At 37.0% G+C, this 17,040-nt stretch overlaps 2 protein-coding genes across 3 annotated transcripts in view; one reads left to right on the top strand and one right to left on the bottom strand.

The window, feature by feature from the left end:
- Positions 1–8,313, top strand: part of blnk (B cell linker) — a 32,206-nt gene extending 23,893 nt beyond the window's left edge. For both annotated transcript variants that reach the window (XM_044135926.1, XM_044135927.1), the window contains 17 exons: positions 84–190; positions 620–689; positions 817–885; positions 2,151–2,176; positions 2,289–2,317; positions 3,582–3,635; positions 4,699–4,726; positions 4,807–4,852; positions 4,977–5,037; positions 5,112–5,136; positions 5,650–5,680; positions 6,462–6,537; positions 6,665–6,693; positions 6,776–6,831; positions 6,906–6,989; positions 7,070–7,225; positions 7,773–8,313. In XM_044135926.1, coding sequence (XP_043991861.1) covers positions 84–190; positions 620–689; positions 817–885; positions 2,151–2,176; positions 2,289–2,317; positions 3,582–3,635; positions 4,699–4,726; positions 4,807–4,852; positions 4,977–5,037; positions 5,112–5,136; positions 5,650–5,680; positions 6,462–6,537; positions 6,665–6,693; positions 6,776–6,831; positions 6,906–6,989; positions 7,070–7,225; positions 7,773–7,889 — 1,064 coding nt within the window. In that variant the 3' untranslated portion in view covers positions 7,890–8,313. The remainder of the gene's footprint in view (positions 1–83; positions 191–619; positions 690–816; positions 886–2,150; positions 2,177–2,288; positions 2,318–3,581; positions 3,636–4,698; positions 4,727–4,806; positions 4,853–4,976; positions 5,038–5,111; positions 5,137–5,649; positions 5,681–6,461; positions 6,538–6,664; positions 6,694–6,775; positions 6,832–6,905; positions 6,990–7,069; positions 7,226–7,772) is intronic.
- Positions 8,314–9,626: 1,313 nt separating this feature from the next.
- LOC122842236 (zinc finger protein 518A) lies at positions 9,627–15,998 on the bottom strand. Its single transcript, XM_044135931.1, has 3 exons — positions 15,847–15,998; positions 13,193–15,082; positions 9,627–11,976 (listed from the first exon to the last, which is right to left on the bottom strand). Exons 2-3 carry the CDS (start codon positions 15,066–15,068, stop codon positions 11,327–11,329), a joined length of 2,526 nt encoding a protein of 841 aa, XP_043991866.1. The 5' UTR covers positions 15,069–15,082; positions 15,847–15,998; the 3' UTR covers positions 9,627–11,326.
- Positions 15,999–17,040: the final 1,042 nt, after the last annotated feature.

The following is a 17,040-nucleotide window of genomic DNA, read 5'->3' on the forward strand; positions in this document are numbered from 1 at the left end:
TGAACGAAGAATAATTTTTTTATTTTATCAATTTTTTGCAAATACCTTGATATTTTGTTTCTTGTCTTTCTTCTTCTCTCCAGACAGCTCTCATGCCCGACCAAGCCGACCTCCCAAGAAGCCCATCCGTCCTGTTAAAGGCTCCAAACAACTTCCTCCTGAACCGCCACATCCATGGACCGACAAAGAAGTGAAGCAGCTTTCTATACCTCATTTTAACCTTTATTAAATGCCTTCCAGACCTCTCAGGTTCTGGTTCTGGTTCTGCTCTGCATCAAGAACCAGAACCAGAACCAAACGAGGAGAAGCATAGCATCTATGCACCAAAAATCTGGAACAAACTTCCAGAAAACTGTAAAACAGCTGAAACACTGACTTCCTTTAAATCTCAACTAAAAACCCACTTGTTTAGAGTTGTATTTGAAACGTAATCAATTGCAAATTTATTGACGGAATCTGACTTGATGTTGTGTTTTTATTGTTGATTCTATGTTGCATTGCATTTTTGTGTTTGATTTGATGTAAAGCACTTTGAAATGCCTTGCTGCTGAAATGTGCTATACAAATAAAGTTTGATTGATTGATTCCTTTATTAAAACTTTCTTCTTTTGTTTTGCAGGAAGATTACATAGACCCAGATGCTAATGTTGAGGACGACTACATAGAACCCACAGAGAATTCATCTCCAAGTAAGTAGATATTAAAAAAAAAACAAAAGGAACATATGGTTACAATTGGCAGAAAATGTGAATTTATATATGAAATGTTAATAATTTGTCAAGTGTTTTTCTTGCCTTTCCTCACACTCCACATTAGACGGTGGAAACAGAGGTGACTATCCCATTTTGCCTCCAGCTTTACCAGATCGTCCATCCAGTCCTGAAGGTGAGTTTATTTAATATGCTGGTTATATGAAACCTTACTTTTAACGTAGCTAAGTAAATCTTGAATCAGTTATTTTACACTTTGTCAACTTAGGGTGTTTTCTGGTAGACTTGGTTCAATTGGGAACCAAAATTGCATCAATTGGTACATTTACAGCTGCTGCAGTCAAATGATCCAAACTAATCGAAAAACCTGCTCCCCTCCTCACCTGTGGCGGTGCTGCACCAAGAACCACTTGAACAAATTACATGAAAATCTCTGAAGAAGACACCGAGCGCGATTTCCTTCTTCATAAAATATATTTTAAAAATGGAGTAGCGTCAGATTTTAGTGGTTGTGGAATTTATCTTCTGTCGTAAAAGACCATGAACCATTTCTCTCGCTAGTGCTAGACTCGCTCATTTGAGTTGGTTGTATTTACCCAGAATGCCCTGTGCTGTAATGAACTTCCTGTTTTTGGACATATGCATTCGAACACAGTTCACTTCAACCAAACCGAGACAGAGGTTTAGGCGGACAAGAGTTCACATCAGAAACTAACCGGGCTTTCTAGGCAAACAAACTAAAGTTTGATTAAAGCAGACTAAACAAGACTGGTGTGAATGCACCCTTAAATACAACTACCTGAATGTAGTGCTTAAAGAAAGGACAACAAATATATAAAGCAACATAATGGAAAAGTTGCAAAAATTGCAACAGCTCTCCATAAAAACAGAAAGAAAAAAAAGGAGGGGGAAAAATGATTCCCTCTTCTGCAGCATTACAAGCTGACATCACATACACAAGCAACAAATAACTTAAGGACATGCAGCACAAAGTTCACAAGAAATTCAAATTAATAAACTACTTTTACGGATAAGAAATGAGACTTATTTGTGTCAATTTAAAGTGTCTGATGGTCGCTAGCTACAAATGATACATTGCACATGCTAGCATGCACAAATGTCACCATGTGTGAATGCTAACATTTACTTATTTGGTAACCTGCTAACATTTGCTAATGAATTTTAAACAAGTCCAACTTAAGACTAACGGTCTTCAAATAGTCCTACCGGGTTGTTTGGCAAAACTAATGCTAATAACTGAAAGCTAAGTTGCTAAAGATGAAACTAAGACAACTAGCTAAGAAAAAGGGCTAGTGAAACATGTTGTTAGGTGTTTGTATATGTGTGAAATAGAAATGAAAATGCCAGATAGTAGATTCAGTTGCAAAGGTAACTTCTGCTACGTGACTAATTCTTCCCTTGTTTTGTTTTTTTTGACAGATTTATATGAAGAACCTGAGAAAGAGGCAAGTTGCAGTAACTTCACTATTTTTCTATGAACAATAATTACTCAATAGGAACAACAACATCTGGAACATGCTATTGTATACTTAATTATAATTTTTGTCACTTTTACAGGAACCGTCTACGCCTCCAAAGAGAAACAAGTCAGTTTTAGACTTTTTTCCAGCATATTTCTACATGATTTGTTACTTTTCATATTTTATGTGTAATCTTAAAGATTACAGAAAATTGTACACAATTGAGTAAAAAAGGATGGAGAATGTCCATAAAGATACATTTTCAAGTCTTGCTGCACATTTGTAGTTGGATTTAAGTAGGAAACCATTTTATTCAACCCGTGTCTGGATGTTATGTCAACATTTAAGAATGTGGTGATAATGTGAAACAATTTAAGGGTTATTAATGCTTTTGACAGAAGAAAATTCTAGCAATATTTCCTTTATATTGTTCTCAAACAGTCAAATTTAAAGAGCTGAACCCCAAAACGTTATACAAAAAGCTTAAAGTACCTTTGAGAAATGTATTTCTTCTTCCAGAATCTCTCTAATTTATCTGGTCACAAGTTTGAGAAATATTAGTGATTAAAAAAGCTACACCTGCAGAAAAAATATGTTCATAATTACTACTAATTATAAAATGTTGGTTGCATGATGATGAAACAGTGTATGATACTTGTTATTTCAGTCAGCTTTAAATAGTAATTTGTTGTTTTATGCAGTATTACTACCATTAATATCCCTCATTTTGTCTTGTTACAACCACAAATATCTGTTTTATTTGGATTACATGAAAATAATGCATAATTGTGGAATCAAAGGAAATAATCAAATTTTTTTCTTTACATTTTTGAACATTTAAAAACTGCATGACCCTCTTAGAGGCTCTTAGATTTGTGCAGAAATTACAGTAAGACAAGTTTAGTAAACTTAATAGCCATAACTACAACAGAATGGTGTGATCACAACATTTTCAAGCATTACAATGGCCTAGTCAAAGTTCTGACCCATATTCCGTTGAGAACCAGTTTTAAAAATGTATCTTCACCTACAGTTATTCATTCATTTCAACCAAGAATAGTCAAAACCTTCAACAGATGTGTAAAGGCAGTAGAGGCATTGTAGTAAATCTGCACACGCTTTCAGATTTTTATTAGAAAAATAATAATAATCTGAAATTTTCCTTCAACATCACAATTATGCTTTAATTTATGTTGGTTTAAAACATAAAATCCAAGTGAGATACATTAAAGTTTGTGCTTTTAACATGAAAAAGTGCAGAAAACTAAGAAGAGGTATAAAAAATTTTGTATTTGGTTTTCAGTAAATAATAAAAATACTCCTCCTCTATTATTTTATGGTTATGAAAAACTTTATAAATATATTTAATATCCTTTTTTTTTCTCTATAGCATTTTTCCGCCTCCTTTCAAACCGGGACCTTCTTTACCAAAACCGACACCCAGGTAGGAATCGACCCTAAGCAACTACGTCACTAAATCGTTTCGGTTGCCATGACGAACGTAGGAAGTGAAGGACGGGACGGGAGTCTGAGCAACTGAAATTGTTTTTGCCAGTTTATTCCTGGCTTCCACTTGTTCGAGTCAAGCTAATTTGTCTATGAAGGTAACACACCTAGTTGGAGCTATTTCAGCTATTTACAAAATAGCTGAAATAGCTAGCTTAGAAACCGACCCATACCTCCTCCCTCCTGACATTTTGATCAAATTACCGACCTTGCCTGAATTCAAACCACATGATTTATATCATTACTTCATAAACAGTGTTTGCCTTTACACCTGAGCTGCGTTACAACAGAAGAGAGGCTAACTAACCAGTTGGGTGTTGGTTTTGGCTACATGACGGTGCGGCATTGTCTCCATGGTTACTAACGGTTACACACGTACCTTTGCCATAATGCGATATTTAATATATTTCTAATGTGAAAAATATCACATTAGAAAGTATACTTAAAGTATATGAAAGTTTATCTTCTTACCTTTACAAAGTGTTCGCTGCCAATCCGCGGTAACACCGAGAGCTGACAGTCATTATTGACAGCTGCTATCCGTCGCCTCCGTATCTTTCCTCATTAAAAGTTATAAAGTAAAATGCAAAAGTCTGCTTTTCATCCTTGTCTGATTGTGAAGCCGATCGGGCAGCACACTATGAGCATTTTAAAGTGAAATCAACTAAATAGAAGCGATATTATTATTGATTATTATTATTTTGTGGTGGTTGACAAGCAAGGTATTGATGTGCAATACCGCCATCTATTGGAGTGGAGTGTTGACCGGGATGCTGAAGGCATATTACGCCACACCCAAAACAAACAAACAAACAAAAACTGAAAAAAGAAAGATGTTTGTTTTTAGACTAGCTTTAAAGGAAAGCATTGTTTGTCTTGACGTCTGTCATGGCGGAGTAGGCGAAGTTCTAGAGGGCGTGACGTCACGTGCAAACGGTCAAAAGTTCAAACTAAAGCTATTGTTTTGCTAACACTTTACTCATACCAATCTGTTTTTACAGGCTGAATAAATGGGGACCCACGCCTGCTGTAAGTGTCATCAGATGTTGAACAGGAGATTTAAAATGGTTGACTCAGCTGAACTTGGGCACAAACTACATATTTTTCAGATCCAGCAACCTACAGATGACGATGAATATGAACTCTGTGACAATAGTGAGTATTAGTTCAAAAGAGAAGAAAATGAGTAAAAAATGTGGGCTTTTTGTAAACAATATGCAACTTCAGTAAATTAGACCAGAAATTTATATTTTAAGTTGCACTGTTTGCCCACTCACAGGTTCCAGTCATGAACCTCCAGGCGGTCCTCCCCCACGTCTACCTAAACCTGTACAGAGAGAGTAAGCATTACTCACCCTGGAAACACATCATTTACTTGATGACAAGGTCAAAACTGTATCTGATCTGTTTACAGGTCACCAAAGCTGCCTCTTTTGCCGGTAAGAATATGCTGATAAATTAGTTAAATGATTGTAGACCAGTGGTGTCCAAACCTTTTGGTATTAAGGCCAAAAATGTCAAGATGAGAGTACATTTATTGTTTTTAAATCTTCAATAACATATTTAATACACAGGCAAAGTAGTTAAAAATTTGGAGATCATGTCGATCCAAAATATAATCACAGTCTTGGACAGTTGCTGTTTTAAATGACAGGTAAATATTATAAAAAATTTTTTGGGGATTTATTGTCCTCAATATCTATAAAAAAAATTTAAAAAACAAAGATATCCTTTATATTGTTTTAAGATTTTATTTCTCTGTAAAAATCTCAAATTAATCACAAATTTGCTACGTTCTTGAATTATGGACCGAGAGCCCAAACCAAATCCTCCAGAAGGCCGCAAATGGCCCGTGGGCCTCAGTTTGGACATCCCTGTTGCAGACGATGCTTTTTCTTTTTGACCTGATTTTCACCTTATGATGCGAACTCTAATAATGTGTCTTATTGCAGAGACAAGACATGAAACCAAGACCATTTGAAAGTAAGTGAATTCAATTGAAGGATTTGAATTCACTTACATGAATTCAAGTACATTTATTTTAACGTAAATCATCAACAGCTTAAAGATATTTTTTTCAGAGCTAAATTACTCAAAGCAAAAAATAATCTGCCAGTAGAAACTGGCAGATTATTTCACTCAAAGGCAAGGCAAAACTGTCTTCTTATGAGTGAAATAATCGGCCTAGCAACTGGGTTGCTAGGTAACAGCTCAGTGCTTGGCTGGCGTTGCTAGGTAACAATTGTGTAGTAAGTGAAATAATTTCCCAGTGCAACTAAAACTTTTTCATCATTAAGGGATTATTTACTTAAAACAAGCCTCTATATCTTAATCAAAAGTTACTTGTAAGTTAGTTTTGTCTCATTTCCAGTGTTTTTGCAGTAGAATTTGTGTTTTTGCAGTGTAATTAGCAACAGAAGTGAGCCAAAAGCAAGTTACATAAAAACAGAAACTGGAGTTAAATACAATTAATTATGCAATAACTTAAAATAAAAGCATTACCCTGCATTTATGTGTGAATAAAAACTAGAAACAAGCATCAAAGAACAAACTTTATACATTTCTTACAAAAGGCACGTAAAAATTAAAGTTTGTGGATATGTTACAAATTTATTCCTCTTGGTTCTAGCATTGCAAAATGTGAAAAGTTGAAAGTGTGTGAATACTTCTGCAAAGACCTGCAGATGTTTATTTCTGGAAACGGTCATTACGCTAATAACTAAGTAGAAAGGCAGCTAATTTCAGGATGTCTGCATTTTCAAAGGTACCTCCCTGCCTGTGATGCACACAGAACAGAAACCGTCTTCTAAAGCTTTCTCACTGGATCTAAAACGACCAAAGTAAGACGCTCTACACTCAAATTTTACATTTATACTTCACTGATAATCAATTGTCTTAAATCACAGCTTCTGTCTGTGTATTTACTGCAGTTTACTGATTTTATTTTATTTTTTTACTTCCTTGCAGAATCCCCCTGCCACAGTTTACACCGCCCAGTAAGTTCTGATCCGTAAGTTTGCAACCATTCACATTAAATTTCTGTTTTTCCAAATCGACTGATGCAAGTTATTGTCCCAGAACCAGCTGAGCGGGGATGCATTGCTGCTGAAAATGGTTCAACAGACCAGGACAAGGTGTGCTTTACATCTACTTTTACATAAAGAGCGTTGATTTAAATGTTTCAGCTCTGTAGATGCTTTAATTTCAGGATGCAGATGTTTATCACAAACCCTGGTTTGCCAACGGGTGTGACCGTAAAACAGCAGATGACGCTTTACTGCGATCAAATAAGGTTTGAATGGACGAGAGCGCGTATGAAAGTGTTTGTGCATGAAAGCCGTAGGGGTTGACTGGGAGTGTTTTCTGTTTCAGGACGGTGCGTTCATGGTGAGAAAGAGCTCGGGTCAGGATGTGCAGCAGCCTTACACGTTAGTGGTGTTTTACAACGGCAGAGTCTACAACATCCCGATCCGCTTCGTGCCGAGCACCAAGCAGTACGCGCTGGGGAGAGAGAAGAAGGGAGAAGAGGTACAGCGCCTTCATTTGGGCTGCTAACATCAGACTACTTTTAAATTCACTGCAGACACATTTGTCTTGAAGATGAATGTCATATTAATTATGCAAAATTCACATTTTGCACGTTTTTGTGCTCCCATTTGGATCTCAAATTTAAAAAAAACACACATCTGTTGTTGACAGTAAATTAATATTTTTTGGTGTCTGAAAAATGAGCCTTTTCAAAAACATCTGGGGAATATATATAGATATATCTATATGTATATATATATATATATATATATATATATATATATATATATATATATATATATATATATATATAGATAGATAGATAGATAGATAGATAGATAGATAGATAGATAGATAGATAGATAGATAGATAGATAGATAGATAGATAGATAGATAGATAGATAGATAGATAGATAGATCTATCTATCTATATGTATATATATATATGGGAATATTTTTGTCACTAAGCATCACAGCATTCAGCCTTTAACATATCTAGGTCAAACTAATAAACCAGTTGTTTTTCTCTGTGTTTTTACCCTTCAGTTCTTCAGCAGTGTCTCTAGCATCATAGAGAACCACCAGAAGAACCTGCTGGTTCTGATTGACAGCCAGAGCAACACAAAAGACGCCACCAAGCTGTTTTTTCCTGTAAAGCCATAGACGACCGTCTCAGTTCTTTCACGTTGCATCTCTACGGCCCGTTTTCAACGTGTTTCCAAGTATGACAGAGCTATAGGTGGCGGTAGTTTGAAACCGACCAAAAGGTGCTCAAGAGCTTGCAGCAGGATTCCACTGCAGTCCTGGTTCTTCCACATGGAGACATTTACAGAAATTAAATTAACAGGAAGGTTTTAAAGTAAGATCCTGGATGCAATTTTTTCTTCTTCTTGTGGCTTTATGTGGAGTTTTAGTTCTTCAAAATTACATTTTCATTACTTCCAGCTATCCTTTTCCACATTGTGACCATTATCTTGCTGTATAATGCAACTTGCATGCTTCACTGAGGCAGTTTTTACATTTGTAGCACATCCTGATCTCTCTGTGATCATGCTTGATGAGTTTTTGCTCATAGTTTTTGTTTCTTTTTAAGCAGCAGGTTATTGTTGTTCACTCTTCCAGTAAAAATCCTGCTTGTAAAGTGTACAGTTTACTGCTTTTCTTACTGCCACCTGTTTTATTACTACCAGTTTCCATGGTTCTCTAAATAACATCATCTACAAAGTATGACACTGCCGCTGTCCTTTCTGCGCTTTTGAGCGTTTTGGAGGTAATTATAGTTTTTGCATTTTTATCACCGATAGTTTTCTTTAAGCAGGAACTTTTCTTAACAATAGGTGTTCGTTGTTTCATTACAGATCATTTTTGTAAAATGTAGTAAGTTCTGTTTTGTAGAAATACTCAATAAAACATTTTGCCCAAAGGTTTGTTCTGGTGCTGTTTTTGTTTTCTCATATTGTAATAAATTCCCTTGTTCATTTTCTGGTGCTAAAGAGCGAGTTTTTGTTTTTGCTCAATCATAATTTCTAAAAAAGTACAGCATAGTAAAAGTACTCCTAAAAGTATATTTTTTCAAAAAAGTTACTCAAGTCTATGTAACTAGTTACTACCCAACTCTGGGTATATATTTTTAAATCTCTGTTCTACAAAGCACATTGATATCTGTAATAATAAATTTGACATTTCATCAATACATGTCAAATATATTGATCAATGCTCCAGTTTTTATTAATCAAAGGCAGATCTCAACAAGTTGGCTTTCAGTCAGTGTTTTGGCAGTTTTTCAGTTTTCTTAAAGTTTGAGGTGCACAGAAGCTGAATTCTGCTTCTTCATGTCTGGTTCTGGTTCTGGGGATGCAGACCAGAACCAGAACCAGAAGAAATGAGTAATTTTGAATATCTTATTTTTATTAGCTGTAGGCGGAAAATCGTCATAAGTAACAAAATATAAAGGCTTTCAAACATCCATCTGTTTGTAATTAATCAATATAATGTAAATAAATGAGACCTTTTAATAACATTCTAATTTACTGCATTAGAATGTTGTTCAGGAAATAATATCTACAGCTTTCAACCATGTTTTGTTTTCTCTAAAATTTTTGTGGTTAAGATAAGAACATTTATGGTGGTTAAACACTTACAGGCTCTGAGTGTTTACCTCTGATCTTAATCTGCTTTCTATATGCGACAGCTGTTGCAGTGAAGTCTCTTTAAACAACCCAAATGACTCAACGTGTGAAACCAGCAATGATATGCAGTTAGACATTTGTTGCCTGCAGGTGCGCTACAACTAGAAGGAAGTAGAAAAGTTTACAACCCGTACCCAAACGTCAACTGTCTCGTTATTTCATACTTCCCAAAAGCTAGCACATAGATCCAAAGCAGCAGACGGATTCAGAAGAATTTATAACTCTTGTTTTATTAGGATTTTTCATGCTCAGTCAGGAAATGATCCTTTGAAATCAATGAGGAATTAAGACAGTGTTGCCGCAGCAAAAGGGAGCTGGACTTCTTACTTCAACAGTTACTGTAAAAATTTAAATAAAAATGTTTCGATTCGTCTCATCGCCACTCAAAACCAGCAAGTTTCATTCGTAATGCTATCACACCCATGCAGTTTTATTGCATAGTCATAATTTCCAGGCACTTGGTGAATATTCTCAGGTTATTTATTTTTACAGTACCTATAGCAGATTATATACAAGACTAATTATTTAAATTTAAAAATAAATCATTGAAAACAGGGATTTTTGCACACATTTCCCATTTAAATAAGGGGCCGTGGCTACATTAGTGAAACAAAGAGCCACAGCAGGATTGTCAAAGGCTAAGGCCTAAAAAGGTGAGGTAAAGGGCAGGAAAATACATTTTATAGTGCAATTCAACAATTAGCATCATTTCAAGTCCTCAAACCTCAAATCTTCAAGAAATAAAACAAAAATCTAATCTGTTAAATCTATTTTTTTTCTCTTTTTCTAAATCCATTTTGACAGAAAATAATTAAAAATTGTGACCAGGGATATTAACACCAACATGCATACATGCATGAAAAATAGAGCTCTCACAGTAAATAATATACTTTCTGAACATGATTCAACATTCATACAAAAGAATTTAGAAATACACAGATTCCTTAGAAATAATGCATAAAAGAAGCATTAAAAGACTAAATCTAGCAGGATAAATAAATGACAGCTTATTGTACTTTTTTGTTGTTATTTTTATACACACATTTGGTATATCTGAGTAATTTACAGCATTCTGCCTCCAATAACATAAATATGACAGCTACCACACTGTGTAGTCTACCCGTACATAATCTGCTCCAAAAACAGAGAGTATGGCAAATTAACAGATTACAGTGTTTTTATAAAATAATCCACATGACAGTGTACCTAAATCACCTTAAATAAAACCTTTTTGGAGGCAAAAAGACTAATAGAAATAAACTAAACTCTCTGTATTGAGCTTTACTGGAAGAGAAACAAAAGGTAACTGTTTACCCTGAGAATGTGAAACTTCCAGGAAGCATCATCAATTTATTTATAAAATAAAAAATAAAAAATAAAAAAATCACAAGACAGATCTAAAATAATAATTTCACTACAAAATGCAAATTCTTGCAAAGTATTTTTGCTCTTTCTAGTACAAATGTCTTAATATTCTTGAAATAAGACAAAACTAACTTACAACTAACGTTTTAGCAAAAATATAGAGGCTTGTTTTAAGTACACAATTCCTTAATATCGATGACAAAGGGAGAGTTCTACTGGAGTCGTTACCTAGCAACGCCAGCCAGGCTCAGCCCGTTACCTAGCAACCCAATTCGAGTTACAATGGTAGATTATTTCACTTATAACAAGATATTTTTTCATGTTATAAGTGCCAATAAAATTAGCACTTTTTCATCAATATTAAGAATTACTGACTGAAACTAACTAAAAGCTTATCTATTAGTTAGTTCTGTCTTGTCTAAAGTGTAGTACAATATTTAAAAAAAGAAACTAAACCAAAAATATTTGGTGAGATTTTGTGTTTTTGCAGTGTTTTTTTCCAGATTTAATTTTTCTTCCCCCCACCCCATCCAGTGCGTGTGACGTTTAAGACTTTTCACAGTTTGGCTTCCTCCAGTCCATCAGGTGGCGCTGCCGGTGGAGCATCATCTCCTCCTGGCTTGCGAACACCCGGCCACAGAACCAGCAGGAAACCCTCAATGAGGCGTCCCGGCCGGGCGACGCCACGCCCACGATTTCGTACTTTTTCCTGCTCACCCTGCGGAACTTCAGCCTCAGGGTGAACCTCTCCTGCACCGAGTTCTCGCCATGATCGTCCGTCATCGCTGCCGCCCCACCACCACTCAAAACCGATAGAGCCCTGAGAGTCTGCCGGGAGAGCAGGACTCTCCGCACCTGCCTGTACTTGTTGACAACCTCCATGATGCGGGCCACCTGGGGGATGTCGGCGTCCGGGTGGTTCAGCACCACGACGGGCTGGTGTCCCGCCGGACGTTTGACCGGCTGGGATGGATTTACGGCGACTAACCTCAGCGTTCTCGGCTGATGTTTCGGAACCAGCTGACAATGAGGCCTAGCCGCCCCCGCTGACGGCTCCCGCTGACTTGCTTCAGCTTCAGGTGACCGGACGCCGCTCAGGAGATGCTGGCTGAAATCTGTTGACGCCTCTTCGCATCTTGACCCTTGATCACTTTGCTCTGCTGGACGTTCAAGGCTCGAGTCCAAATTTGCCTTCACTGTAAAAAATAAAGATGATTAGTAAAGGAAAATTTTACAGTAAAGCAATATTATTCAAAATTAGCAGTAAATCAATTAATAGCACGATAAATTAAAATAAGCTTGATAATTTCCAATCATTAAAGAGGTTGTCTCACTTGATATCATTGAAAAGCAAACACTCTGACTTTTTTTCTTTGTTTTGTTTTTTCAAACAACATGCCTGCTACTTTTGCCTGTTTTCCTTGTTTAAGCTAAATTGATCAATATTTTTTAAATGACAGAGAATTCATAATCCATTTTAATTATTGTTGTTTTGTTTCTTATTTTGGATGTTCAAAACGTTTTCCAGTTCCAGTGTTAAATGTGATTTAGAAATTAAACTTTTTTGATCTTTCGGTACATCATTTTTATCATTATTATATTATCTGAGAATGTTCTCAAAATGACAATATTATCGTTTATCTCAATAATGTCACAGAAGGCATATATACAACTTTATGGTAAGAATGGGATCCAAAATAATCAGAACAGTTGAAGCTAGATCCGTCAAGATAAATAAGTTAGAAATTATCGTTAACTGGAGCATACAGACTCAATAAAGGCCATTTGCTGAAAGAACATCACACTGAGAGCAGTAATTAGTCCAAAAGATATAAATTTTGCATTTTAGATATAAAAAAATACATTTGCCTATAAACATGGTCTACCCAAAATTTTCCAAGTGGCATTGCTTTATCATCACATTTTCCGCTCAAATTTAATGAACAAATCAGCTCTACACTGCATCGATGAGCTTTTTGGATGTTGACGTTGGAAGTACTTTTTTAGACGCATCGTGCGTCCAGTTTAAAATGTTGATTAGAATTTAAAGTTTATTTATCTTTGAGAATAAAATGTTCTTGCATTATTGTTATGTTATTACTATCATATTATCTCAAAGCAACAATGTTGTTTATCGCAATTTATCTGAGACAATAAAATTTGTCTTATTGTGACACTTTGTGTTCTTGTGATTGACAGGAAATGAAATATTATCTATTTCTGAACTAATTTTGTATTGTGCTTTTTCAGCTTAGTGTGTTTTTTTCTTTTTTGACTCGACTGAAGATAAAATAAAAGAAAATATCGCGATAAAAAGTCCATATCGCCCCTCTCTACTCTCTCTTTGCAGAAAGTGGTTTTCCAGTACTCATTTCATGGCTGCAGAGTTTGAACTATAAATTACCGTCTTACCATGTGGAGAAGAACCACCAGGACTTCTCTTCTCCTCCGTCTCCTCGTTGGATTTTTGTAGCGCCGACTCTTTGTGCGCCGTGCCCACATTGGTCACTGATGCAGCCACAGGATTCGTCTCGCTTGTTCCTTCAGCAGATCCCCTTTTGTCTGAGAAATCCTGTGACTCCTCTAGATCGTCTCGATGTTCATTTTCCGTCGTAGCATCTTCAGCCTTCGCTGGTCCTACAGAGTCACAGATTGCAGTTTGTCTAGATGGATCAGGAAGGCCCGCCGGGGAACCTTTGATGGCATTTTGCTGAGGATTCAGCGGCTCCACGTGACCATTGATCTCAACATGTTTTGGAGATGAAGAGCTTTGAGAAACCCACTGTTTCCCCTTTACCAGATTCTTCTTTATGACAATCTTTAAGACCTTTCCCTCTGGTTTTCTTTGCACTTTTTTAAACCTGGCTTTTCTTCTCCGCCGTCGTTTTTTCATCTTCCCCTCACTCTCATTCGGCAACTTTAAATCACTCGACTTGCAGATGCCCACATCATCTACAGGCTCTTCCAGTTTTTCACCGTTTTCCTGGATCTCTGAATCAGTCTTTAATTTGCGGTTCTCCCGGTTTTCCTGCGTCCCAGCGCCAGACGACAAGAAGTCACTGCACGGTTTGTTTTCAATCAAACAAGGCGCCTGGTTTTTCAGATTTGGATTAAATCCGTTCTGGTCACTTGCACACAAAGAGTCGCCATTGGCGCTTTGGGGACAGGTAGGTTCCTTATCTGCGGAGGCCATTTTCAACCTTTTCGCGTAAGCGGCACCGTTCTGAGCTAGCGTTATTTTGTTCTTGACAGTGAGGACGGCGAGATCTGATGTGTTGGGCGCGATGCCGTTTTCTGAGTTTTTCTGAGGGACGTTTGATAGAACGGATTTGAGAGCCTTGGTCCACTTCTGGTCGTCGGTTTCCCCGGCGACAGATTGCATCAAAAACTGCTGAGTCTCTTCTAACGTTGTCTGTGGGTCAGAAAGATGGCAGTATTTATCCAGAAACTCCTTCCCGGGAAGCGACAGACAGTCCTGCGTCAACCAGCAGGTGTCTCTGACTGTGCTTCTCGTTAACCTCGTCTTCACTCTGGGGATCTGCTCATTTGGTTTCATTGATATGGAATGAATTCGCCTCCCATCTTTTCTCTGGTTGCCATTCTGGCAAACATGAGCAGTTTTAACGCTCTTATTGATCATCCATTTCTCAGGCGCCTCGCCGCCGCAGAACTCATGACCACCAACTTCTTTTTCTTCAACGGTTAAATTATGTTTATATATGTGGTCTAGAAACACCCGAAAGTCACATGTTGAGAATTTCTTGCACGTTTCGCATAAATACATCCCGTCCGAGCAGTGATACATAGTCAGGTGTGCACTAAACTCAGGCCAGGTGCGCTGAACGTTGTCGTTGCACATGCTGCAGGTAGAAAAAGTGTCTTTGTGGCTTAGCAGGTGAACCTGAAGGTAGGAGAATTCATGGGTGCTAAAGGTGCACATATGGCAGGAAAAAACGGGTGGACTGCCTCCGTGTTTTTCCAAGAAGTGCCTCGCCAGGTCTTTGGCGGCATAATCCGAGTTGTCCCCACACTGAGAGCAGGGGAACCTGAGCATACTGCCGCCGTCGTTTGTGACTCGGGCTTCCCGGGGAGGCTCCTTCGATGGAGGCCAAACGCTGGTCTGCTCCCACTTCTTCGCTATCTTCTTTGGCCCATTCTTATCTAGGCTTTGCATAGCTGGGGGCTGAACGACAGTTTTCCTGAGGTGGAGCCGTCTGTACCAGCTTCTATTCTTCTTGCTGACTTGCCGTTTTCTGTGGCCCGTTGAGGTGGCTGTGCAAACATCCATGTTTCTTCTGGTTTCTGGTGCAGAAAATATGCAACGTTAATAAAAACAGCATTGTTTAGAAGTAAAAAAAATACATTTTGAACAAGAGATGTATTTTTACTTTAATTTAATGATCATAATTAAATGTAAGCCCCCAAAACAAGCTTGTAATTTTTAAACAGGTCCACCTGTTGCTTGGCCCAGGTCCAAAATACCCCACGGTGGGCATTAGTGTGTCACAAACAACAAACACGGATATTTATCAACAACATGCAGAAAATAACAATAGCTTCACCTGCAAGATTCATAACCAGTTTTTAAAAGAAACACACGAAATAAATTTTAAAAAACATAATTTTTTTACGACTTGTTAAAAGGAAAACCAAAACAAGAAACGCACTAAAACTTAAAACGACCGAGCACAAACAGCCAGGGGGTCGTTGGTCCATTGTTTAGTTAAAGTTAACCACAACAAAGCGATAAAGACTCGCTTTGCAACGCACAGAGAAGACACAGAAACACAAATTAGAGGAAAAGAGGGGGGCTGAGCGTCTCTGTTTATATCTGAACACGCATTTAGTGGCGTTAACTGCGGTTTGAATTAACGCGACGCTTAAGAAGAGGAGCTTACAAAGACGAAATAAGTTATAGAGCACAAAGCGCGACGATAAAGTTCCCGTACACCACCGCGTTTCCACGCCGACTCGACTTATTACCGCAGACAAAGCTGTCGGGTGGGATAAATTCATAGTAAATGTGGCGTTGTCTCGGGTGTTTGGGGTAATTTTTTTCTCTTTACCTTTTTCTTTTGTGGAGAGCTTGACAGCTCATCGAGTGGCAGCCATGATGGTTTCATCCGGGGATTACAGCCTGCGAGCAGCTTTAGCCGTTAGCTTCCTCGCTGCTGCTGTTGCTGCTGTCCCAGGCCTGACGCTCCACAAAAACACTCCGCTGCTCCTCTGCCTCCAATGCTTTCACTCCGTTTTGCTGAGTTATTCATTCCTGTTGACATTGTTGTTTAGTTTCACACGTTACAGCCGCAAAATATAGTGTATTTAACCAGTATTTAATATGAAATGAACAACTGTGACGTTAAAGGATTGAACGGTTTTCTATTTTGTTTTTTTGCAATTACTAAACTGAAAGGTGGGGCATTCATCAACCTCTTTTACTCTAACCATAAATAAGTAAAGTTAATCAGAGTTTACTTAATTGGAAAAGAGGGTCCACTTGTTTGTAGTTTAATCTCAGTGTAGTCATGTTTTGGGGTAAAATAACAAAAATTAAAAGTAGCTGTCCAAGAAATTACTCAAGTAAGAGTAGAAAGGTCTGCTCAAGTACTGAGTGACTGATCAAATTATTTATTATTTAATATTTCAAAATTACATAATCCAGACAAGCCAATATATACAGTTAAGTGGAAATGACACTAATTTATATAAGTAGCAAAAAAATAACAAAAGAACATATTTTCAAATCAGTTTCTTTCAATAAAAAACTTATAAAACATTAACAGAATCTGCAGGTGAGTGTCTATCTGGTGAATTGTTGGTTAAATGTTTGTTTTACATGTTTGTTTTTCATTCAGTGGGTAGAAAATCCAGAAATTTTACTCAAGAGTGGTTGATACTTCATAATTAAATTACTCAAGTAAAATTAAAAAGTACATCATAGTAAAAATACTCCTAAAAGTAACTTTACTCAAGTAAATGTATTTGAGTAAATGTAAATAGTTACAACCCAACTTTGGCCGTGTTGAGTGACCTGATTATGCTGGTTTGTTAGATTTTGTTTGAAAATAACCTTTTTCAAAATTAGTTTGATTATAATATCAAATATGATTTCATAAGAAAATAATAATAATAATAAAGGAGAGACCTGAAAACATCAGATAATTAAGTAATATAATGTGTGTAACTTAGTTACTGCAATAACTGAACTTTTTAACTGAATTGTTTTGTTTTCACACCAAGCGTCCTACATCAGAAATCAA

Source organism: Gambusia affinis, linkage group LG13 (assembly GCF_019740435.1).
Source record: "Gambusia affinis linkage group LG13, SWU_Gaff_1.0, whole genome shotgun sequence".
Classification (NCBI taxonomy): Eukaryota; Metazoa; Chordata; class Actinopteri; order Cyprinodontiformes; family Poeciliidae; genus Gambusia; species Gambusia affinis.